Source organism: Amphiprion ocellaris, chromosome 3 (genome assembly GCF_022539595.1).
Source record: "Amphiprion ocellaris isolate individual 3 ecotype Okinawa chromosome 3, ASM2253959v1, whole genome shotgun sequence".
NCBI lineage: Eukaryota > Metazoa > Chordata > Actinopteri > Pomacentridae > Amphiprion > Amphiprion ocellaris.
Window position 1 is genome coordinate 41017846 of NC_072768.1, and position 24359 is coordinate 41042204.

The following is a 24359-nucleotide window of genomic DNA, read 5'->3' on the forward strand; positions in this document are numbered from 1 at the left end:
ATGATGATGATGATGAGGGTGATGATGATGGCGATGAAGATCATGATGATGAAGATGTCTCTCCTCAGGTGTGTGACCAAGTTTGTAGATTTGGCGAAATTTTCGGTGCTGATAACGATTCCTCGAGTACTGAAGATCTTCACAGTCATCCCAGGTGGGTGTGTGTGTGTGTGTGTGTGTGTGTGTGTGTGTGTGTGTGTCTGTGTGTGTCTCAGTGTGTTTTCGAAACCCCAAGTCAGGTGTTTTATGTCCTCCTCAGGTATGAAGAAGACGGTGGAAGCTCTCCTCCAATTGGTGAAGAGGCTTGCTGATGTCATCATCCTGATGGCGTTCTGCCTCAGTATCTTGGCTATGATTGGTCTGCAGCTCTTCATGGGAAATCTTAGGCAGAAATGCATCATTTGGCCGCCGCCCTTAATGGAGAACATCACGGCAGGTTACCATGACAACATGACATGGAGCGGTGACTTTGATTTCCACTCGTACATCAACGACCCAGGTATGGAGACGATGATCAGGTGGTGCTCAATCAGTTTTATTTCACCTGAACACAGTCGGTCCAGTCACACCACACACCAGGACGGCAGGGGACTGAGAGCACAGCTGTTGTCATGGCTACTGTGTGTTTTAGATGGAACAGAGGACAGCCTGTCTGACTGTCTGTCTGTCTGTCTGTCTGACTGACTGTCTGTCTGTCTGTCCTCACATAGTGAACCATTACCACATGCCTGGTCACCTTGATGCTCTGCTGTGTGGAAACAGCTCAGACTCCGGGTGTGTAAACATGACTGATGAATGATATGTTACACTCAGCAACAACAACAACAACAACAACAATAACAACATGTGGTGTGTTCAGCATGTGTCCAGAGGGGACCGTCTGCCTGAGGGATGGGAGAAACCCAACCTATGGATACACCAACTTTGACTCATTTGGCTGGTCTCTGCTGTCTGTGATCAGACTTATGACTCATGACTTCTGGGAAAACCTGCTGCAGCTGGTCAGTAACTAACTAGTCATAGTACCACTAATCAGAAGGTATAGAAGGAGTCATAGTACCACTAATCAGAAGGTCTAGAAGGAGTCATAGTATCACTAATCAGGAGGTATAGAAGGAGTCATAGTATCACTAATCAGGAGGTATAGAAGGAGTCATAGTACCACTATTCAGGAGGTACAGGAGGAGTCATAGTACCACTAATCAGGAGGTATAGGAGAGGTCATAATACCGCTAATCAGGAGGTATATCAGGAGTCATAGTACCACTACTCAGGAGGTATAGGAGTCATAGTACCACTAATCAGGAGGTCTAGCAGGAGTCATAGTACCACTACTCAGGAGGTATAGAAGGAGTCACAGTACCACTAATCAGGAGGTATAGAAGGAGTCACAGTACCACTCATCAGGAGGTATAGAAGGAGTCATATTACCACTAATCACAAGGCACAAAAGGAGTCATAGTACCACTACTCGGGAGGTATAAGAGTCATAGTACCACTCATCAGGAGGTCTAGAAGGAGTCATAGTACCACTAATCAGGAGGTATAGGAGGAGACATAGTACCACTAATCAGGAGGTCTAGAAGGAGTCATAGTACCACTAATCAGGAAGTATAAAAGGAGCCATAGTACCACTAATCAGGAGGTAAAGGAGTCATAGTACCACTAATCAGGAGGTATAGAAAGAGTCATAGTACCACTAATCAGGAGGTATAGGAGTCATAGTACCACTAATCAGGAGGTCTAGAAGGAGTCATAGTACCACTAATCAGGTGGTGCAGAAGGAGTCATAGTACCACTCATCAGGAGGTATAGAAGGAGTCATAGTACCACTAATCAGGAGGTATAGAAAGAGTCATAGTATCACTACTCAGGAGGTATAGGAGTCATAGTACCACTAATCAGGAGGTCTAGAAGGAGTCATATTATCACTAATCAGGAGGTATAGGAGGAGACATAGTACCACTAATCAGGAGGTCTAGAAGGAGTCATAGTACCACTAATCAGGAGGTATGAAAGGAGCCATAGTACCACTAATCAGGAGGTAAAGGAGTCATAGTACCACTAATCAGGAGGTATAGAAAGAGTCATAGTACCACTAATCAGGAGGTATAGGAGTCATAGTACCACTCATCAGGAGGTCTAGAAGGAGTCATAGTATCACTAATCAGGAGGTATAGGAGGAGTCATAGTACCACTCATCAGGAGGTATAGAAGGAGTCATATTACCACTAATCACAAGGCACAGAAAGAGTCATAGTACCACTACTCGGGAGGTATAGGAGTCAAAGTACCACTCATCAGGAGGTCTAGAAGGAGTCATAGTACCACTTATCAGGAGGTATAGGAGGAGACATAGTGCCACTAATCAGGAGGTCTAGAAGGAGTCATAGTACCACTAATCAGGAGGTATAAAAGGAGCCATAGTACCACTAATCAGGAGGTAAAGGAGTCATAGTACCACTAATCAGGAGGTATAGAAAGAGTCATAGTACCACTAATCAGGAGGTATAGGAGTCATAGTACCACTAATCAGGAGGTATAGGAGTCATAGTACCACTAATCAGGAGGTATAGGAATCATAGTACCACTACTCAGGAGGTATAGGAGGAGTCATAGTAACACTAATCAGGAGGTATAGAAGGAGTCACAGTACCACTAATCAGGAGGTATAGGAATCATAGTACCACTAATCAGGAGGTATAGGAGTCATAGTACCACTAATCAGGAGGTATGGGAGTCATAGTACCACTAATAAGGAGGTCTAGAAGGAGTCATACTACCACTAATCAGGAGGTATAGGAGGAGACAGTGCCACTAATCAGGAGGTCTAGAAGGAGTCATAGTACCACTAATCAGGAGGTATAAAAGGAGCCATAGTACCACTAATCAGGAGGTAAATGAGTCATAGTACCACTAATCAGGAGGTATAGAAAGAGTCATAGTACCACTAATCAGGAGGTATAGGAGTCATAGTACCACTAATCAGGAGGTCTAGAAGGAGTCATAGTACCACTAATCAGGAGGTATAGGAGGAGTCATAGTACCACTCATCAGGAGGTACAGAAGGAGTCATAGTACCACTAATCAGGAGGTATAGAAGGAGTCATAGTACCACTAATCAGAAGGTATGGGAGTCATAGTACCACTAATAAGGAGGTCTAGAAGGAGTCATAGTACCACTAATCAGGAGGTATAGGAGGATACATAGTACCACTAATCAGGAGGTATAGGAGGAGTCATAGTACCACTAATCAGGAGGAGGTATAGGAGGAGGCTTTCACTGATATTTCATGCTTCTGCTTTGTACTGTGACTCTATCTCACCTGTCTCACCTGTATGTCTGCAGGTGGTGCGAGCCACAGGTAAATCCTACGCGACTGTCTTCGTTGTTATCTTCTTCCCTGGATGCTTCTTTGTGGTCAGCCTCATTCTGGCTGTGGTTGCCATGGCGATGGCAGAGCGGGAGGAGGCAGGCGCCGCTGAGGCGAAACAGAAAGAGGAAGAGTTCCGTCGGATTGTGGAGGTGTTGAAGGAGAAAGAGGAGGAGGAGGAGGTGAGAGTTTCATCTTTATCACAGCAACACTCTCAGCTCCGACAGCCAATCAGACGCTCCCTTACATCACTGCACAGTTAACAGATGAACCTCCATCTGAGGTCAGAGATCAGGATCATTTCAGCTGTTAACTGGTCACAGTAAACCTCAGCTGATCCTCAGTCGGCCTGCTCAGTGGATCAGTAGTTAGCACTGTCACCTCTCAGCTAGAAGATCCCCGGTTCGTGTCCCGGCCTTCCTGGGATCTTCCTGCATAGAGTCTCCATGTTCTCCCTGCTGGGTTCTCCAGGTTCTCCAGGTTCTCCAGCTTCCTCCCACAGTCCAGAAACATGCTGAGGTTAACTGGTGATTCTAAATTTTCCGTAGGTGTGAATGTGAGTGTGATTGTTTGTCTCTATGTCTAGCCCTGTGATAGACTGTTACCTGTCCAGGTGAACCTGTGATAGACTGTTACCTGTCCAGGTGAACCTGTGAAAGACTGTTACTTGTCCAGGTGAAACTGTGATAGACTGTTACTTGTCCAGGTGAACCTGTGATAAACTGTTACCTGTCCAGGTGTCTCCTGCCTTCACCCTCAGTCAGCTGGGATAGACTCCATCCCCCCATGACCCTGATGAGGATGGATGGATGGATGGAATATGGATGGATGATGGATGATGGATGGATGAATGATGGACGGATGAAGGATGGGTGGATGGATGGATGGATGGACGAATGGATGATGATGGATGGATGGACGGATGGATGATGGATGGATGGATGATGGATAGATGGACAGATAGAGGATGGATGGATGGATGGATGGATTATGGATGGATGGATGGATGAATGAATGAATGATGGATGGATGGATGGATGGATGATGGATGGATTGATGGGTGGATTAATGGATGGATGGATGAATGGATGATGGATTATGGATGGATGGATGAATGAATGAATGAATGAATGATGGATGATGGGTGGATGGATGGATGATGGATGGATTGATGGGTGGATTAATGGATGGATGGATGGATGGATGGATGGATGAATGAATGATGGGTGGATGAAAGATTAATGGATGATGGATGATGGATGGATGGACGGATGGATGGATTCATGGACGAATGGATGATGGATGGATGGATGATGGATGGATGGATGATGGATGATGGATGATGGATGGATGGATGGATAGATGATGGATGGATGGATGGAAGGATGGATGGATGGATGGATGGATGGATGGATGGATGATAGATGATGGATTGATTATGGATGGATTATGGATGGATGAATGAATGAATGAATGATGGATGGATGAAGGATGGATGGATGGACGAATGGATGATGGATGATGGATGGATGGTGCGTGGATTAATGGATGGATGGATGATGAATGAATGAATGATGGGTGGATGAAGGATTATTGGATGATGGATGGATGGATTCATGGACGAATGGATGATGGATGGATGGATGGATGGATGGATGAAGGAAGGAATGAAGGAATGAAGGAATGATGAATAAACAAAGTGGACATTTGTTCTGATGATTCAGTCACAGACTCTGTTCCATCTTCCACTGAGCTTGTCTTTAGAACATGAGCCCTGGTTGGAAGTCATGAACCTCCACAGAGTCCTGAGTATCCTGAGTATGAAATGTTCCAGATCAGGGTTAAAAACTAGAATTATTAGTTGAAGTAGAATGATTCCTGCTGAACGAACACCTCTCATGAAGGTGTCCTGTAATGACAGCAAGCCTCCAGCAGGGCGGAACTCCCAGAGAAACGGGACTCACCACAGAAGAAGAATTCAGCTGCAGAAAGCCAGAGCAACGAGCAGGAACAGGATGCCGTGAAAGGTACAACAGGTTTCAGTTTGTATCCCTGTGAGGACGTCACTGAGCCTGAAGCTTCCCTCACTGTGTTTCAGGTGAACCTTCGAGGTGCAGCTTCATCCACGTCTTCCTCCAGGGGGACTGCTGTGGCTGCTGGCGGTGGATCAAACAGCGGTGCTACACCTTCATCATGAACCCCTGCTTTGACCTGGGGATCGTCCTCTGCCTCGTCCTCAACACTGTCTTCATGGCCATGGAACATTATCCAATGACGCCCAGCATGGAGGAACATCTGAGCATCTCAGAGCTGGTCAGTGGAGAAGAAGAGGTTCAGAATGAGACAGGATCAGCTGTGACTGTAGTCACCTGAAAACACATCCATTCACCTGCTGGACCACACACCTGTCCAGCAGGTAAAACAGATCAGTTCACCTGCTGGACCACACACCTGTTCAGCAGGTAAAACCGATCAGTTCACCTGCTGGACCACACACCTGTCCAGCAGGTAAAACAGATCAGTTCACCTGCTGGACCACACACCTGTCCAACAGGTAAAACAGTCACGCTGAAAAACCTGTCTTCTCTTACAAAACAGCAAAACATTGTACCATGAAACATCATCATTCTGACGAGTTCCACTGTTCTAGTTCCACTGTTCTGAAGCTAACCTCTGGCTCTTCTGCAGGTCTTCACGTTTATCTTCACAGCTGAGATGATCCTCAAACTCGTAGCTTTGGGCTGTTCTGGCTACTTCAAGGTCAGACTTGTATTTTGCTTCCAGTGATGGTGACTGATTTTGTTGTCATGGAAACTTGTGTAATGGTTCTCTTGCCATGGTTACAGGTGAGCTGGCACATTTTTGACTTCATCCTGGTTGTGGGCAGTCTGCTGGAGCTGGGACTGAGCGATGTGGAGGGGTTTACTGTGAAATTCAGAACGGTCAGTGATTCATCTTCATCACTGTAGCTAGTTAACAGTACAGTCACTCACCTGCATCATTGCTTCCTCACCTGTCTCATTGTGTCCTCACCTGTCTTATTGTGTCCTCACCTGTCTCCTCCTGTCCTCACCTGTCTCATTGTGTCCTCACCTGTCTTATTGTGTCCTCACCTGTCTCCTTGTGTCTTCACCTGTCTCATTGTGTCAACTTGTCGCCTCACTGGCGAGGATGGAACCTGAGCTGGTGTGGGAGTTGCCCAGGGTGAGAGGCTCTGGGTGGGTGTGGGGATACTCACGAGCTCCCGGCTGAGCTCTGCATTGTTGGAGTTCTCCCTGGAGAACCAGAGGGTTGCCTCTCTGACTGCTGTCTGTTCTTATGCACCAACAGCAGTTCAGAGTATTCGACCTTCTTGGAGTCTCTGGGTGGTTGCTGGAAGGGGAACCACCTGGGGACTCCATAGTTCTCCTGGAGGACTTCAACGGTCACGTGGACAACGATGGAGAAACCTGGAGGAGGAGATTGGGAAGAACGGCCTGATCTGAACCCAAGTGGTGTTTTTTTATTGGACTTCTGTGCTAGCCATAGACTGGACATAACAAACACCATGTTGGAGCATCAGGTTCTCATAAGTGTACCTGGTTCCAGGACACCTTAGGCCAAAGGTTGATGATTGACTTTATAGTTGTATCATCAGACCTGCAGCCGGAACGTCTGGAGGAGGATCCTGTCCGTGGGGTTTTCAACTCCCACCTCTGGAAGAGTTACTCCTGCATCCCAGGGAGGTTGGGGACCTGGAGTCTGAGTGGTCCATGTTCAAAGCCTCCTTTGCCTTGTAATTAATTCATCAAAATTAACGCCTTAAAGGCCCAGCTCTAAACATGACACTAAAATACAGTCACCAACCATTTAGTCAACCAAAAGCTTGTCTGAATAGCAGTGTTTTCAACTGACTTTTCCATCCAAAGTTGCTTCCCCGAGCGAAGGAGTTCAAGTATCTCAAGATCTTGTTCATGAGTGATGGGAAAATGGAGTATGAGATTGACAGGAGGATTGGTGCAGCGTCAGCAGTAATGAAGGCATTGTACCGAACCATTGTGGTGAAGAGGGAGCTGAGCCTCAAAGGAGAAGCTCTCAATTTACCATCCATCTACGTTCCAGCCCTCACCTATGGTCATGAGCTCTGGGTAGTGACCCAAAGAATGAGATCATGGATACAAGCATCTGAAATGAGCTTCCTCTGTAGGGTGTCTGGGCTCAGCCTTAGATATAGGGGGAGAAGATCAGACATCCGGAGGGAGCTCAGAGTAGAGCTGCTGATCCTTCACCTCTAAAGGAACCAGCTGAGGAGGTTTGGACATCTGATTCAGATCCTCCAGGGAGACTTCCTTTGGAGGTTTTCTGAACATGTCCTCCTGGGAGGAGACCCCGGGGTAGATCCAGAACCCTCTGGAGGGATTATATATCTTATCTGGCCTGGGAATGCCTCAGGATCCACCAGGAAGAGCTGGAAAGTGTTGCTGGGAGGAGGAACGTCTGGAATGACCTGCTTCATCTGCTGCCTCCACGACCCGATCCCGGATAAGAAGAAGAAGACGGATGGATGGATGGATGAATGTATGGATGGATGGATGTCTCATTGTGTCCTCACCTGTCTCTTTGTATCTTCACCTGTCTCTTTATATTCTCACCTGTCTCCTCATGTCCTCACCTGTCCGTCTTCCTATCCAGTTGCGGGTGGTCCGGTTGGCCCGGTGGTGGCCGTCCTTCCACATGTTTCTGAAGATGATCCAGAGCTCGGTGGGGAACGTGGCTCTGGTCCTGCTCTTCCTGCTGTTCCTGTCTGTGGTGGTCGGCATGCAGCTGTTCCAGAGGGACTACAAAGATCAGGTCTGTCGCATCGCCATGGACTGTGAGCTTCCTCGCTGGCACATGCATGACTTCTTCCACACCCTCATGGTCATCTTCAGGGTTCTGTGTGGCGAGTGGGTGGAGATCCTGTGGGACTGCATGGAGGTCTCTGGTCAGGCCACATGTCTGGTTTTCTTCATGACGGTGATGGTCATTGGACACCTGCTGGTGAGTCTCATCAGCCCTGAGTGACCAAACTGATCCATCATCTATCTGGAATAATGAACCAGTAAACTGACCCTGAAGTCTCTAAACCAGTGTAAAGTGCAGGTCCTGATTCTGTTCTTGGTCTTCTTTCAGGTCTTGGTTCTGTTCCTCAATTTGTTGATAAAATCATTCAGTCTTGAAAAACTTTCCTCTCCAGAAGAAAAAGGAAGAAATAACTTGCAGACTGCCATCACCAAGTCAAGCACCTGGATCCTGGACCACATCTGGACTTTCCAGGGAAAGAAGAACCACGTTGACCCAGATCATAAAGGTGGGATTTCTATTTTGTTGTCTTTGGAGTTGTTGGTGTTCAGACAGATGATCCAGAACATTACAGGCTTCATCAGATAGTCCAGAACATTATTGGCTTCATCAGATGATCCAGAACATTATGGGCTTCAACAGATGGTCCAGAACATTATGGGCTTCATCAGATGGTCCAGAACATTATGGGTTTCATCAGATGATCCAGAACATTACGGGTTTCATCAGATGGTCCAGAACATTATGGGCTTCATCAGATGGTCCAGAACATTATAGGCTTCATCAGATGGTCCAGAACATTATGGGCTTCATCAGATGGTCCAGAACATTATAGGCTTCATCAGATGGTCCAGAACATTATGGGCTTCATCAGATGGTCCAGAACATTATTGGCTTCATCAGATGATCCAGAACATTATGGGCTTCAACAGATGGTCCAGAACAGTATGGGCTTCATCAGATGGTCCAGAACATTATGGGTTTCATCAGATGATCCAGAACATTATGGGCTTCATCAGATGGTCCAGAACATTATGGGCTTCATCAGATGGTCCAGAACATTATGGGTTTCATCAGATGATCCAGAACATTACGGGTTTCATCAGATGGTCCAGAACATTATGGGCTTCATCAGATGGTCCAGAACATTATAGGCTTCATCAGATGGTCCAGAACATTATGGGCTTCATCAGATGGTCCAGAACATTATAGGCTTCATCAGATGGTCCAGAACATTATGGGCTTCATCAGATGGTCCAGAACATTATTGGCTTCATCAGATGATCCAGAACATTATGGGCTTCAACAGATGGTCCAGAACAGTATGGGCTTCATCAGATGGTCCAGAACATTATGGGTTTCATCAGATGATCCAGAACATTACGGGTTTCATCAGATGGTCCAGAACATTACGGGCTTCATCAGATGGTCCAGAACATTATAGGCTTCATCAGATGGTCCAGAACATTATGGGCTTCATCAGATGGTCCAGAACATTATAGGCTTCATCAGATGGTCCAGAACATTAAGGGCTTCATCAGTCTGTCGGACTGTGGTCACTTTTCTGTTTGTGTTTGTCACCGATCTGTTCAGACTCAGACCACAGACTATTCGTGTCTTCACGTGAGGACTAAATATGGACCTGTCTGAGGTAGCCAGATGTTCCAACAGTTAGATCCATCCTGTCTCAGGTAGCCAGATGTTCCAACTGTTAGATCCATCCTGTCTGAGGTAGCCAGATGTTCCAGCTGTTAGATCCATCCTGTCTGAGGTAGCCAGATGTTCCCGCTGTTAGATCCATCCTCTCTAAGGTAGCCAGATGTTCCAGCTGTTAGATCCATCTTCTCTAAGGTAGCCAGATGTTCCAGCTGTTAGATCCATGCTTAATCACTGATAATCAAACTGTGTTCCACTCTGTGCGGATCCTGCAGATATGGAACAAACTCAGAGACCATTGTTCAAACTAGCTTCAGCTCCTCTAAACATCTGGGAGGAAAACTGCTCTGATTCCATCATGACTGATCTCAGTAAGGGTTTATTGTGTTGCTGTGGTTTTAGGTGAGGGTTGGACTATAGAGGAAGTTCTCTGGGATGTTTCTGATGAATATTGGAGCTGAAATGTGGAAAAGATCCTGAGAATCTCTTCACACATCTGGACTACTTGATTAACTGTGTTTCTGTTAAAGTGAAGGTTCACTTGTGTTGACAGAGTTCTGGAGATGTTCCTCAGTCCGACATGATGATTTTATTCCAAATATTTTTATTGCTCTTTTACATTATGAACATACAAACACAAAACCAATAAGGACAGAACTTGGGAAATCCAGGGTTGGGCAGTGACATTTGGCATTTCCACAGATGGTGTACTTATATGTAGATCAAGTAGGGTAAGCAGATCTCACACCTGGCGCTGATCAAGAGCCCTTCCCATCCTCCCATCCCTTCCCACCCTCTTACCTCCAACAGTACTAAAAAAAAAAGATAAATAAAAATAAGTAAATGTATAAATAAAAAGAAACAACTGAAATACAAATTGGAAGTACAGATAGTAAATGAGTAGATAAGGCACAATTTCTAAGAATATATCGCAGTGCACCACACAGAATCAGATCTTGTTCCATGCCAAGGGTAGATTAGTCAGATTGTAAATTACATTGGGTGTTATGAAAGTAGGTTAAGAAAGGTTCCCATGTCTCATAAAATTTCTTTTTTTGAGCCACTACGAGAAAATGCAACATCTCAAGTTTAAGACAGGACATAATATCCTGGCACCACTGGTTGAGCGTGGGCAGAGCAGCACCTTTCCACCTCAACAGGATTACCCGTCTGGCCAGAAGCAAGGCAAAGGTAACCATACGGTGTTCTGTGGGAGACAGGTGAGGGTTATCTCCATCACCAGCACCCAACAGGGCAAGAGTCGGGCTAAGGCCTAGATTCTTCTTCAATATTGTAGATAAAGTATGGAATACATCATGCCAAAATTTCTGCAATTTAGGACATAGCCAGTATATATGCAATAGGGTGGCATCATTATGATTGCATTTATCACAGGTGGGAGATATATCAGGATAGATGTTAGACAGTCTAACTTTGGATATGTGAGCTCTGTGAACCACCTTAAATTGGAGTAAGCAGAGTCTGGCACAAATGGAGGATTTATGTATTGATGAGAGAATGCTGTCCCATTGGTCATCGGGAATATGGCCAAGGTCCTGTTCCCAGGCTGCCTTAATTCTGTCCATTGGTGTGTGTTTCTGCGTTGAAATGATACTATAAAGCTTGGACAGGGCACCTTTGGATAGTGGGTCGAAGGATAAAAAGGTATTAATTGGGTTAGTGGCGGGTTCTGAGGGGAAACCGGGCAAGTGTGCACGAACATGCTGTCTAACCTGCAGATATCGACAGAAATGTGTTTTGGGTAGATTGTACTTCTCTGTTAATTGATTAAAAGAGACAAAACAGCCATCCTGAAACATATTCGCGAATGATTTGATACCCTTCTCATGCCAACTCCGAAAAGTGGAGTCAGATCGAGAGGGAGTGAAAAAGTGGTTGGAGGCAATTGGACTCAAAAAGGAAAAAAGTTGGTATCCAAAGAACCACCCAAATTGAGTCCACACCCGAAGGGAATGATGTATTACTGGGTTATCTAGTAATTTTGGTAGTGTGTGGTCAAGTTGTGCACCCAGGAGTGCAGGGAGGGAAAGGTCTCGGCACGAATTTAGCTCCAGAGACGTCCAATCTGGACCGTCCGGCTGGAGATAAAAGCGAGTCCAAAAGGAAATACAACGAATATTAGTAGCCCAGTAGTAGTGGCGGAAATCAGGGAGCCCCATACCACCATCTCTTTTTGGTCTCTGAAGCAGGGCTCTACTAATTCGGGGTCTCTTACCATGCCATAAATATGAGGAAATAACTGAATCTAGCAAAGTGAAAAAGGATTTTGGTACAAATATTGGGACACACTGAAAAAGATATGTGAATTTTGGCAGTATATTCATTTTTATTGAGTTTATTTGACCTGCAAGCGTTAAAGTGAGAGGGGACCATTGTGATAGTAATACTTTAACTTGGTTCAAAAGTGTAGTGAAATTTTCTTTTAAGAGGTTCTTAAAATGTCGCGTAACAACCACTCCCAAATAGGTAAATTGTTTTGCTTGAATTTGAAATGGAATATCGCTGTAATTTAGGTTGGACGCCTCTTCATTGAGTGGAAAAAGTTCACTCTTATGCAGATTGATCTTGTACCCAGAAATAAAACCAAATTGTGCAAGCAGGGAAAGAGCTGCTGGAAGGGAAATATTTGGGTCTGAAACATACAATACGAGGTCGTCCGCATATAGAGACACCCTATGTTCTGTACCCCCTCTCCAAATACCAGAGATATCCTGGCAGTTCCTAAGAGCTATTGCGAGCGGTTCAATCGCTAAATCGAAGAGAATTGGACTTAGTGGGCAGCCCTGGTGAGTTCCGCGACCTAGCATGAAAGGCTGAGACAGTGTATTATTTGTTTGGCCTTTAGCAATAGGAGAGGCGTATAGTAATTTGATTAAAGCTATGAGCTGTGGACCTAAACCAAATTTTTCCAGGACTGTAAACAGATATTTCCATTCTACACGGTCGAATGCCTTCTCGGCATCTAGTGACACGACACATTCAGGAACATTACTGGGACTTGAGTACATAATGTTAAATAGGCGTCGGACATTAAAGAAGGAGTGTCGATTTTTTATAAAGCCTGTCTGATCCTGCGCCACTATTAAAGGGACAGCATCTTCCAACCTGTGTACAAGCATCTTAGCAAGAACTTTAGCGTCAACGTTCAGCAGGGAAATTGGCCTATAAGAGGCGCACTTTGTGGGGTCTTTACCTTTTTTAGCTATAAGAGTTATATGAGCCTCGTTCATTGACTGAGGAAGCGAACCCTGCTTGAGAGACTCCGAAAAGACAGTTAAAAGATGTGGGGAGAGGAGTGCTGAAAATGTTTTTAAAAATTCAGAGGGTAACCCGTCTGGGCCAGGGGATTTCCCGGACTGCATCGATAATATGGCCGAGGTAATCTCTGCCTGAGACAGAGGAGCCTCCATTCTTTCCACCAGCTCTGTCGGAATGGTTGGGGTGGGCAAAGGTTCAAGAAAGGTCTTAATGGCTGTATTGTCATCATTGAATTGTGAGGTATATAGTTGGGAGTAGAAACTTCTAAAGGTATCATTTATCTTTGTAGGATCTCGAGTTGTATTTCCACTGTCTGTGTGAATATTTGTGATAAGTTGTTTTGCCTTTATTCCTTTTAGTTGGTTAGCAAGTAATTTTCCAGTTTTCTCACACTGTTCATAGTAAGTGCTTTTACTTTTCAACAAGAGATTTTCTGTTTGGTAAGTGGTTAAAAGGTCAAACTTAGTTTTCAATTCCAATCGTCGGTTACACAGATCTGGAGTTTGATTAAGTGCATATTGTTGGTCAATTTCTTGTATTTTAAATATCAATTCTTGTTGTTCCTGCTGGGACTGTTTCTTTTTATTTGCGGTGAATGCTATAGTTTGCCCTCTTATGTAAGCCTTAAACGCATCCCAGACCACAAGGGTAGAGACATCTGGAGTACAGTTAGTTTCAAAGAAAAAAACAATTTGTTCTTCTATGTATTTAACAAACTGGGGGTCAGAGAGTAGGGTGGGATTCAGACGCCAGTATCTTGTGGGCTGTGGAGCGTCAGGGAAAATCAGTGACAACACAACAGGCGCATGGTCTGATATGACGATACCCTGATATGTGCAGGAATGTACCTGAGGTATTAGCCTGTTGTCCACAAAGATATAGTCTATTCTAGTATACGTGTGATGGGCACTGGAAAAAAAAAGAGTATTGTCTCGCTCTAGGGTTAAGGAACTGCCATATATCTGAAATACCAAGCTCAGAGGTAAAGGACTGAATACATGAGGCAGATCTACTCAGTTCCTGGTTTGCTGGAAGAGTGATCTAGAATTGGATCCAACCAACAGTTGAAGTCCCCTCCTAGTATTAGACAATGAGTGTCTAAGCCACTCAAGAGGGAGAAAAAATGATTAAAGAAGCCAACATCATCAGTGTTCGGTGCATACACATTTGCAAGGATGACTTTTGTATTAAATAACTTTCCTGGGACAATCACAAATCTCCCATTTTTATCACTTGTGATGTTATCTGCTTCAAAATGTACATGTTTGGCAACTAGTATAGAGACCCCTCTTGCCTTGGCCTGGAAAGCAGAGTGGAAGTGCTGCCCCACCCAGCCCACCATAAGTCTAGAGTGTTCGGAGGCGCGCACGTGTCTCCTGTAGGAAGGCAATGTCTGCTCTCAATTGTTTGAGGTGATTAAATATCTTTCTTCTTTTGACCGGGTGGTTAAGGCCCTTGACGTTCCAACTTACAATATTAAAATTACTACCCATTCAGAAATTTTGTCTGAGGAATGTATATTAACAGTTTTTGTGTAGTTTGGGCTCTGTGTGGTAACACTGCGGTAGCATCCCAAAGAAAGAAAAATCCCAAAAGTGCCTTGGTTAAAATCTGACTCCCTCCCCATCCCAGAAGACAATTAAAAAAACACAGAAGCACAAAAAAAACCCTTCCCAGTAAGCACCAACATAGATAGCAACCGCAACAGCAGGTTGCAAGCTCTTCCTAACTTCTCTGTACTATACATGTACTTCCTATCTATTCAACCTCAATCCCAAATGTGTAAAGGTGCCTATTAGATCATTGCCATTGATACTTAAAAAAAAAAAAAGTCCAGGCTCAGTTCTGTGTATGGCAATTTGTCCACACCGCTGGCAGACAGCAGAAAGGCACGTGACACCGTTGCCACGCAACGGTCAGGTGTAAACAAACTCCGCCCGCTCTGTGTCTGCCAGGCAGAGCACAGCAGCATAAAAGTCGGTTACCAATCGAGTACACGGAAGCAAAGTGAGTGTAAACATACATATGAAACTCTTACGAAGAGTGCAAGGTAGCAATATAACATAAAAGTTGTGCTATATTTAACCCGAAAATACGAACGTGGTGAAACGCTGAACATTGGCCAGTCATGTTGAAATGACAAGCAGAAGCGTCCATATGTAGCGCTGGGTCCTGAAAATTACTGTTATTTCCGGCTACAGATTACAGGGACATTTCACCTCGTGTTTCCAGGAAAGTTGTAGCATCCTCCACTGAAGTGAAGAACTTTTTACCTCCATCTTTGGTCGAAATCCGTAGCCTAGCCGGGTACAGGAGCGCAGGCTTGTAGCCTCCTCGGTATAGTCTCGACATTACCTCCCGGTATGGCGTGTGTTGTTCGATTACCTCGGGGCAGTAATCCTCGTATATTGCAACCGGTTTCCCCTGGTACAACAGGTTCCCTCTCCTTTTTCGGGCTTCCTGGACGATTGAAGCTTTCGTTTGGTAGTGATGAATGCGTGCTATCACCGCTCTGGGCCTGGACCCTGGGGCTGGCTTGGCTACAAGGGCTCTGTAGGCACGGTCAAGCTTTGGAGCCTTGGGGAGTAACTCTTCTCCGAGAACCTCCTTCAGTAGTTCAGAGAAGAATGCAGTGGGCTGTGTACCTTCAATCAACTCTGGAAAAGCAAACTATCCTTATATTATTGCGGCGACAGTGCGACTCGAGGTCGATGGTTTTAGCCTTTAGCTTGCTATAGTTAGCTTCCGTAGCTGCACATTTAGCTTCCAGTACCTCCAGTCTGTTGCTGAGTTCGTTAGCGTTAGCCTCAAGTGAGGTGATGCGGTTTCCATGGTCCGCCACCGTTGTTTGGACAAAATCTAGTTTTGCCTCCAGTGGTGATATTGCCGCTTTAAACTCTGCAGAGAGGGCAGCCTTGTGTTCCTCGAGTAACTTCGCGATAGCCGCCATGTTGTCATCCATGTCTGAAGCTAGTGTTGCATCCGGCTGCATGTCAAATTTCTTTTTGCCCGCTTTCACTTTGGAAGTCATTTTTCCGATCGTTGTAATTGTGGAGTTGCACAAGAGAGGCTTAAAAAGGTCGTAATATGAAACGTTAGATGGGAGTTCGAAGAAACACGTCTACTCTATTTGTGACCCGGAAGTCCCCCCCCCATGACGATATTACAACAAAATGAGCAAGGTGTTCAGAAATGAAGCCAACATCAGAGTTCAGGTCCTCTTAGACTGACACTTTAGAGATTCGATCACTGGCTCATATTTTATCGACAGCAGCTGACAAAGACAACCGGAAGGAGTACGTGGCCTTAGACTTCGTGACCTCAGACCAGCCGGCCGTCAACGGTAACCATGACAACCATGACAGGGCCCCCGTCGCCGAGGCCGAGGTCGAATTCAACTCACCTGAAAGTGAAGAAGAGAAAGAACAACGAGTAAAGAAAACATTTTATAAATTGTGAATTAATTTCATTAAAAAAAGAAAAGAACGATGAATCTGAAGCAGCTTTTATAAAATCTAAAGTTTGTTTATGTTTAAACTGTTTCTCCTCAGAGTGAAAAACTACAAGACGAAGAAAATCTGAAAGAAAACACACCTGAGGACTGCTGCTGGGAGAGTACGCACAAACACACACACATACACACGCATACACACACACACACACACAAACACACACACACAGACACATACACACACACACACACACACACACACACACAGACACACACACACACAGACACACACATACACACACACATACACACATACACACAGACACACACACACACACACACAGACACACGCACACACACACACACACACACACACACACACACACACACCCACACACACACACACACACACACACACACACACACACACACACACACACACACACACACACACACACACACACACACAGCCAATCAGTGATCACTACTGGTTGTTTCAGGTTGCTGCTGTCCGTTCCAGAGTGTAGACACGTCCCAGGGCCCGTTGAGGATCTGGTCTAACTTCAGGAGAGCCTGTCTGCTCATCGTCCAACACAAACTGTTTGAAGGTTTCATCGTCTTCATCATCCTGCTGAGCAGTACTGCTCTGGTACACAACACCACAACACACCACGGCTACACAACAATACACAACAATACACAACATGGCTACACAACAATACACAACATGGCTACACAACGATACACAACATGGCTACACAACAATACACAACACGGCTACACAACGATACACAACATGGCTACACAACGATACACAACATGGCTACACAATGATACACAATACACAACATGGCTACACAACGATACACAACACCTCAGCGGCCTCCTCCTCCAGCTATCCTGGAGGAGAACCGAGATGTTCATAGGCCACCTGTCTAACCCTAACCCTAACCTGTCCTGAAGTCTCCTTCTGGCTGGACGTCTGAAGCATCTCACCATCCTTTGGATGTGGAGGAGCAGAGGTTCTCTTCTGAGCTCCTCCTGAATGATGGACTCCTCTCCTCATCTCTGTTCATGAGGATCTGGATTGGAGCCTCCTTCCTTTAAAGGTTTTCAACCGAGAGGAGAACCTGAGGTAGACTCAGATCTCACTGCATGAATTATGTATCTGTTGGGTTTAAACCCAAAAAGTAAACACACAGCACAGGAAGGAAAGACGGTACTCACAAGCTCAGATCTTTTACTTGCCGCAAGGGGAGATAGAGACTGCACACACCGCTGCTACAGCCTTCCTTCTCCGAAGAGTGTATCTCCTCTGCGTCTTTTATTTAGTTTCAAACAGTCATGTAACATAGGGGTGGCATCATGTGTCAGCATAAGATATGTTAACAGACAAAGTGTCAGAGACAGTGTCACTTGTATTATCTTATCATATGGAACACGTCAACCTTGTTCTCATGTTTCTACTGTGAGTACATACAGATTACAGTTAAAATGTACATGTACTTCTCAACAAGAAGTGCTTACATATGCATAGAGATACCTTTACAGTCATTCAGTGATAACCATAATGAGTGTACGTATAATTCTTCTAACAGTATCTCATCTGGCCCAGAAAAGACTCTGGTTCCTCCAGGAGAAACTGGAAGATACTGCAGAAAGAAAAACATGGATGAATGGGTGGATGGATGAGAGATGCATGAAGAATGGATGGATAATAGATGCATAAAGAATGGATGGATGATGGATGGATGGATGGATGGATGGATGAATAAAGGATGAGACTTCTCCTCCACTCCCCAGAGTTTTAAACCAGTTTTCCCAGCAGTGAGCTCTGTTGTGGTGCGGTCCTCAACACAGGTGTGTTTGTTTTCCAGGTGTTTGAGGACATCCACCTCCAGAGCCGTCCAGTCCTGCAGAAGGTTCTGGACACAGCAGACCTGGTGTTCAGCTTTCTGTTCCTGGTGGAGATGCTTCTCAAGTGGATTGCCTTCGGATTCAAGAAATACTTCAGCAGCTTCTGGTGTTGGCTTGACTTCCTCATCTTAGACGTAAGAAATCCATCAGTAACATCGATTATCTGGAAAATATTGAAAACGTACCAGGAGGCAACATCAGTCCTGTCACCATGGCAACAGGACTGATGTCAAGGTTACAGGAAGAGTTTTATACTGGTTCCAGTTATTATGGGAGTTAAACTAACCTGACCCATATTAAACCTACTGGTTAAACTAACCTGACCCATATTTAGCTTACCCTTGGACACTCAGGTAAAGAGAGGAGCAAAGCTGTCAACTGATCACCACCTGGTGGTGAGTTGGATCTGATGGCAGGGGAGACTGCTGGACAGACCTGGTAAACCCAAACGTGTAGTGAGGGTGAACTGGGAACGTCCGGAGGAGGTTCCTGTCCATGGGGTTTTCAACTCCCACCTCCAGAAGAGTTTCTCCTGCATCCCGGGGAGGTTGGGGACATGGAGTCTGAGTGGTCCATGTTCAAAGCCTCCATTGCAGAAGCAGCTGTTAGGAGCTGTGGCCTGAAGGTCACTGGTGCCTGTCACAGCGGCAACACAAGAACCTGCTGGTGGACACTAGCGTTGAGGGAAGCCGTCAGGCTGAAGAAGGAGGCTTTTCGGGCCTGGCTGGCTTGGCGGTCTCCTGAAGCAGCTGACAGGTACCGGTCGGCCAAAAGGGCTGCAGCTGCTGCTGTTGTGGAAGCTAAAACTTGGATGTGGGAGGAGTTTGGAGAGGCTATGGAGAAGGACTTTCGGTTGGCCTTGAGAAAGTTCTGGCAAACTGTTGGACGCCTCAGGAAGGGGAGGCAGGGCTTTGCCCAGGCTGTGTACAGTCCAGGGTGGAGAACTGTTGACCCGTACTGGGACACTGTCGAGCAGTGGAAAGAGCCCATCGAGGAACTCCTGAACCCGGTAAACATGTCCTCTGTGGAGGAGGCAGAGCCTGAAGACTCTGGGGAATCTTCATCCATATCTGTGGCAGAAGTCACCGAGGTAGTTAAGAAGCTCCTTGGTGGTGCCAGGTGTGGACTAGATCTGCCCTGAGATGCTGAAGGCTCTGGACATTGTTGGACTCTCTTGGTTGACACGTCTCTACAATGTGGTGTGGGCATCGGGTACGGTACCTGTGGAGTGGCAGACCAGGATGATGGTTTCCATCTTCAAAAAAGGGAACCAGAGTTTGTTCCAACTACCAGGGTATCACACTTCTCAGCCTCGCCGGGAAGGTTTACTCTAGGGTGCTAGAAGGGAGGCTCCGACCGATTGTTGAACCTCGGATTCAGGAGGAGCAATGCGTATTCTGTCCTGGTCATGGAACGGTGGATCAGCTCTTTACTCTTCTGGAGCTGCTGAGGGGGTCATGGGAGTTTGCCCTGCCAGTCCACGTGTTTTTTGGATCTGGAGAAGGACTACGACTGTGTCCCCCAAGGGGTTCTGTGGGGGGTACTGAGAGATTATGGGGTACTAAGGGAGTATGGAGTACTGAGGGAGTATGGGGTACCAGGCTCGTTGATACGAACCATTCGGTCCCTGTACAACCAAAGTGAGAGCTGTGTCCGCATTCAGGACACAAAATCGGACTCGTTTCCAGTGAGTGTTGGACTCCTTCAGGGCTGCCCCTTGTCTCCAATCCTGTTCGGGGTGTTCATGGACAGGATCTGAAGGTGCAGTTGGGGTGAGGAGGGTGTCCGGTTTGGGGACCTCAGGATCACATCTCTGCTTTTTGCAGGTGATGTGGTTCTGTTGGTTCATCAGACCTTCAGCAGCACTGGAGCAGTTTGCAGCCGAGTATGAAGCAGTGGGGATGTGGATCAGAACCTCCAAGTCCGAGGCCATGGTTCTCTGATGGAAACCGGTGGATTGCTCCCTCTGGGTTGGGGGGGAGTTGCTTCCCCGAGCGAAGGAGTTCAAGTATCTCAGGATCTTGTTCATGAGTGATGAGAAAATGGAGCATGAGATGGACAGGAGGATTGGTGCAGCGTCAGCAGTAATGAAGGCATTGTACCGAACCATTGTGGTGAAGAGGGAGCTGAGCCTCAAAGGAGAAGCTCTCAATTTACCATCCATCTACGTTCCAGCCCTCACCTATGGTCATGAGCTCTGGGTAGTGACCCAAAGAATGAGATCATGGATACAAGCGTCTGAGATGAGCTTCCTCCATAGAGTGTCTGGGCTCAGCCTTAGAGATAGGGGAGAAGCTCAGACATCCGGAGGGAGCTCGGAGTAGAGCTGCTGATCCTTCACCTCTAAAGGAACCAGCTGAGGTGGTTTGGACATCTGATTCAGATCCTCCAGGGAGACTTCCTTTGGAGGTTTTCTGAACATGTCCACCTGGGAGGAGACCCCGGGGTAGACCCAGAACCCGCTGGAGGGATTATATATCTCATCTGGTCTGGGAACGCCTCGGGATCCACCAGGAAGAGCTGGAAAGCATCGCTGGGAGGAGGAACGTCTGAAATGAGCTGCTTCATCTGCTGCCTCCACGGCCCAACCCTGGATAAGAGGAGGAAGATAGATGGATGGATGGATGGATGGATGGATGGATGGATGGATGGATGGATGGATGGATGGATGGATAGTTTAACCGGTAGGTTTAATGTGGGTCAGATTCGTTTTAACAGAACTTCCTACGTTCTTCAGAGAGAACTTCCTGCGGTCTTAAGACAGAACCTCCTATGTTCTTCAGACAGAACTTCCTTCTGTAGATGAGGGTGGAGGAACCTGTAGTCTTGGTTCTATCCCATAAAAGACTTTCTAAATAAAACACTTACACATTGCATCCTTGATGACATGACTTGTATAACTCCTGTGAAAAGCAGCTCATATGCCAAATTAAGATCATTTGCAAAGCTGATGATGTTATCACATAAGTTCTACAAAATCAGCAGGGAGAATTGTGTTTCAGATCGTGAATTGAGATTCTACCTGAAAACATCATTATATGATCTTCTGGCCCAACTGCCCAACCTGGAGAGGTCACAACTAGCACAAATCTATATAGATTAACCAAATTACTGAAATATTGGAAGAATCTCTGAAATCTGTTCACAAGAGAAATAAAAAAACATGCTACATAACCAACAGGATGAATAACAGTCAAACTTGGTGTGCTGCATTTAAGACAACAGTGAATGGGATCACACAGTGCAAATAATTCTTAGTGGTTGTTTTAAACTCCATTTAGAGCCATATAGTAGTGTTTTATCACACACAACTTCAATCAGACACGGGTTCAATCATGGCAAAATGATACACTTTCTAATAGAGCCGGTAGCTCTGAAGACAGAAGAAGTTATTTCTCTGAAAATGATGAAACCTAAAAGCAGCTGATGATTAGGAACGTATTTTTGATTGGCTAAAAACATGAAGAACCCGAGGTTCTACATTCCTGTCATCACCTGGTGTGTTCTGTCTTCCAGGTGTCTCTGGTCTCTCTGCTGCTCAGCTGGATGGGATTCAACACTCAATACCTGAGAACCCTGAGAACCCTGAGGGTCCCGTCTCGCTTCCAGGGGATGAAGGTGAGACAGGCAGACAGACGGACAGACGGAAAGACAGACCAACTGACGGTGGTGCTGAAGGTTCTGGTGGTGACCTGTCTGTCTCTCTACCTGTCTGTCTCTAGGTGGTGCTGAAGGTTCTGGTGGTGACCGTCCCAGCCATGCTCCAGGTGCTGCTGGTGGTTCTGACCGTCTGGCTGATCTTTGCGATTCTGGGGGTGAATCTGTTTGCAGGAAAGTTCTATTACTGTTTCAACGAGACGTCGGAGGAATATTTCCTTCCTGCCGTTGTGAACAACAAAACGGAATGTTATTCTCTGATAGAGTCTAACATGACGGAGATCCGCTGGAAGAACACCAAGTTTAACTTTGACTCCGTGGCCTCCAGCTATGTGGCGCTGCTGCTTCTGGTGAGTCTGAACACGTTAAACACATGTCACTGTGGAGGTTCTCCAGGTACTAACCATGTGACCAACACACCTGGAGCAGATAACACCTGTGCTCACACAACAACATTAAACATGTTTGAACTGAATTTGTTGTCTTTCAGGAATGTGCAGCTCAGATAAACTAATGGAATCAGTGGTGAATGTGCTCTTAAATGTTAATTCGTCGTCACTCACATTAGAACTTGTTGTGGAACTCAGTTCAATCCTCCAGAACTCACAGGAAACATTTAGTTTTCATCATTTTATAGCAGAAACTAAAAACCGGTGATTTCTGATGAACTTCTGTGTTGCTTCTCTGTCAGGCGATGTCCCACAGCTGGTACGATATCATCTACGCGAGTATGGACTCCAGAAAGGTCAGTACACCTGCTGCTAGTACTACTGTTAGTAGTACTGTTAGTACTACTGCTACTGTTACTAATACTGTTGCTATTACTACTAGTACTACCACTGTTACTACTACTGTTACTGTTACTACTGCTGTTACTACTACTACTACTGCTAGTACTACTACTCTTAGCAGTACTGTTAGTACTACTGCTACTGTTACTAATACTGTTACGATTACTACTGTTACTACTACTGTTGCTACTACTGTTACTCTTACCGTTACTGTTACTACTGCTGTTGCTACTACTGTTACTATTACTGTTACTACTACTACTAGTACTACTACTGTTACTACTACTACTGTTACTGTTACTGTTGGTTCTTGTACTGAAGCTAGTGTGCGTGTGTGTGTGTGTCGGGGGGGGGGTTACAGGTGGAGGATCAGCCCGTCTATGAGACCAACCTCTACATGTACCTGTACTTCATGTGTTTCATCACCATCGGCTGCTACTTCACCTTCAGCTTCTTCATCAGATCCTTCATTTCTGCTTTGCAACAGCAGAGACACAAGACAGGTACACAGAAAGACAGGTACAGGTAGACAGACAGGCAGGTACAGGTAGACAGACAGAAAGACAGGTTAAGGTAGACAGACAGACAGACAGACAGACAGGTACAGGTAGACAGACAGACAGACAGACAGACAGACAGACAGACAGGTACAGGTAGACAGACAGACAGGTACAGACAGGGAGACAGTTGGATGGTTACGATGATGGTTTGTGGATTTTTTTCTTTTGTTCATCATGTTCCATTGGGTCGTCATGTTCTGTTGGCTCATCATGTCTTGTTGGTTCATCATGTCTTCTTGGTTCATCATGTTCCATTGGTTCGTCATGTTCCATTGGTTCATCATGTGTTGTTGGTTCGTCATGTCTTATTGGTTCGTCATGTCTTATTGGTTCATCACGTTCCATTGGTTCATCATGTCTTATTTGTTCGTCATGTCTTTTTGGTTCTTCACGTTCCGTTGGTTCATCATGTCTTATTTGTTCATCATGTCTTGTTGGTTCATCATGTCTTTTTGGTTTGTCATGTCTTTTTGATTCGTCATGTCTTGTTGGTTCGTCACGTCTTTTTGGTTCGTCACGTCTTTTTGGTTTGTCATGTCTTTTTTATTCGTCATGTCTTGTTGGTTCCTCATGTTCCGTTGGTTCATCATGTGTTGTTGGTTCGTCATGTCTTGTTGGTTCATCATGTCTTATTGGTTCGTCACGTGATAACGTTATTTTTTACACCGACAAATCAAAGAAAAGATGGTTTTACCTTAGCTCTTCTTTGATTTGTCGGTGTAAAAAATAATATCCTCTGATACTTAACGACAAAATGAACATCATCCAAATAAAACCAAATGGTTCGTCATGTTTCATTGGTTCGTCATGTTCCGTTGGTTCATCATCTCTTCTTTGTTCGTCATGTCTTATT

At 45.5% G+C, this 24359-nt stretch overlaps 1 protein-coding gene across 5 annotated transcripts in view; it reads left to right on the forward strand.

Annotated features, from left to right (window-relative positions):
• Positions 1-24359, forward strand: part of LOC111585526 (sodium channel protein type 4 subunit alpha B-like) — a 44173-nt gene that overhangs the window by 10515 nt on the left and 9299 nt on the right. For 3 of the 5 annotated variants that reach the window (XM_055008594.1, XM_055008582.1, XM_055008596.1), the window contains 19 exons: positions 69-154; positions 260-499; positions 711-774; positions 860-1001; positions 3350-3556; positions 5296-5401; positions 5473-5687; positions 6063-6134; positions 6221-6316; positions 8046-8393; positions 8526-8703; positions 16402-16562; positions 16682-16745; positions 17082-17230; positions 18459-18632; positions 22015-22116; positions 22221-22505; positions 22847-22900; positions 23308-23449. In XM_055008594.1, the coding sequence (XP_054864569.1) occupies positions 69-154; positions 260-499; positions 711-774; positions 860-1001; positions 3350-3556; positions 5296-5401; positions 5473-5687; positions 6063-6134; positions 6221-6316; positions 8046-8393; positions 8526-8703; positions 16402-16562; positions 16682-16745; positions 17082-17230; positions 18459-18632; positions 22015-22116; positions 22221-22505; positions 22847-22900; positions 23308-23449 (2885 nt within the window). Of the gene's footprint in view, positions 1-68; positions 155-239; positions 500-710; positions 775-859; positions 1002-3349; positions 3557-5295; positions 5402-5472; positions 5688-6062; positions 6135-6220; positions 6317-8045; positions 8394-8525; positions 8704-16401; positions 16563-16681; positions 16746-17081; positions 17231-18458; positions 18633-22014; positions 22117-22220; positions 22506-22846; positions 22901-23307; positions 23450-24359 lie in introns of all 5 variants that reach the window. The other 2 variants (XM_055008590.1, XM_055008598.1) reach the window with 2 other exon arrangements.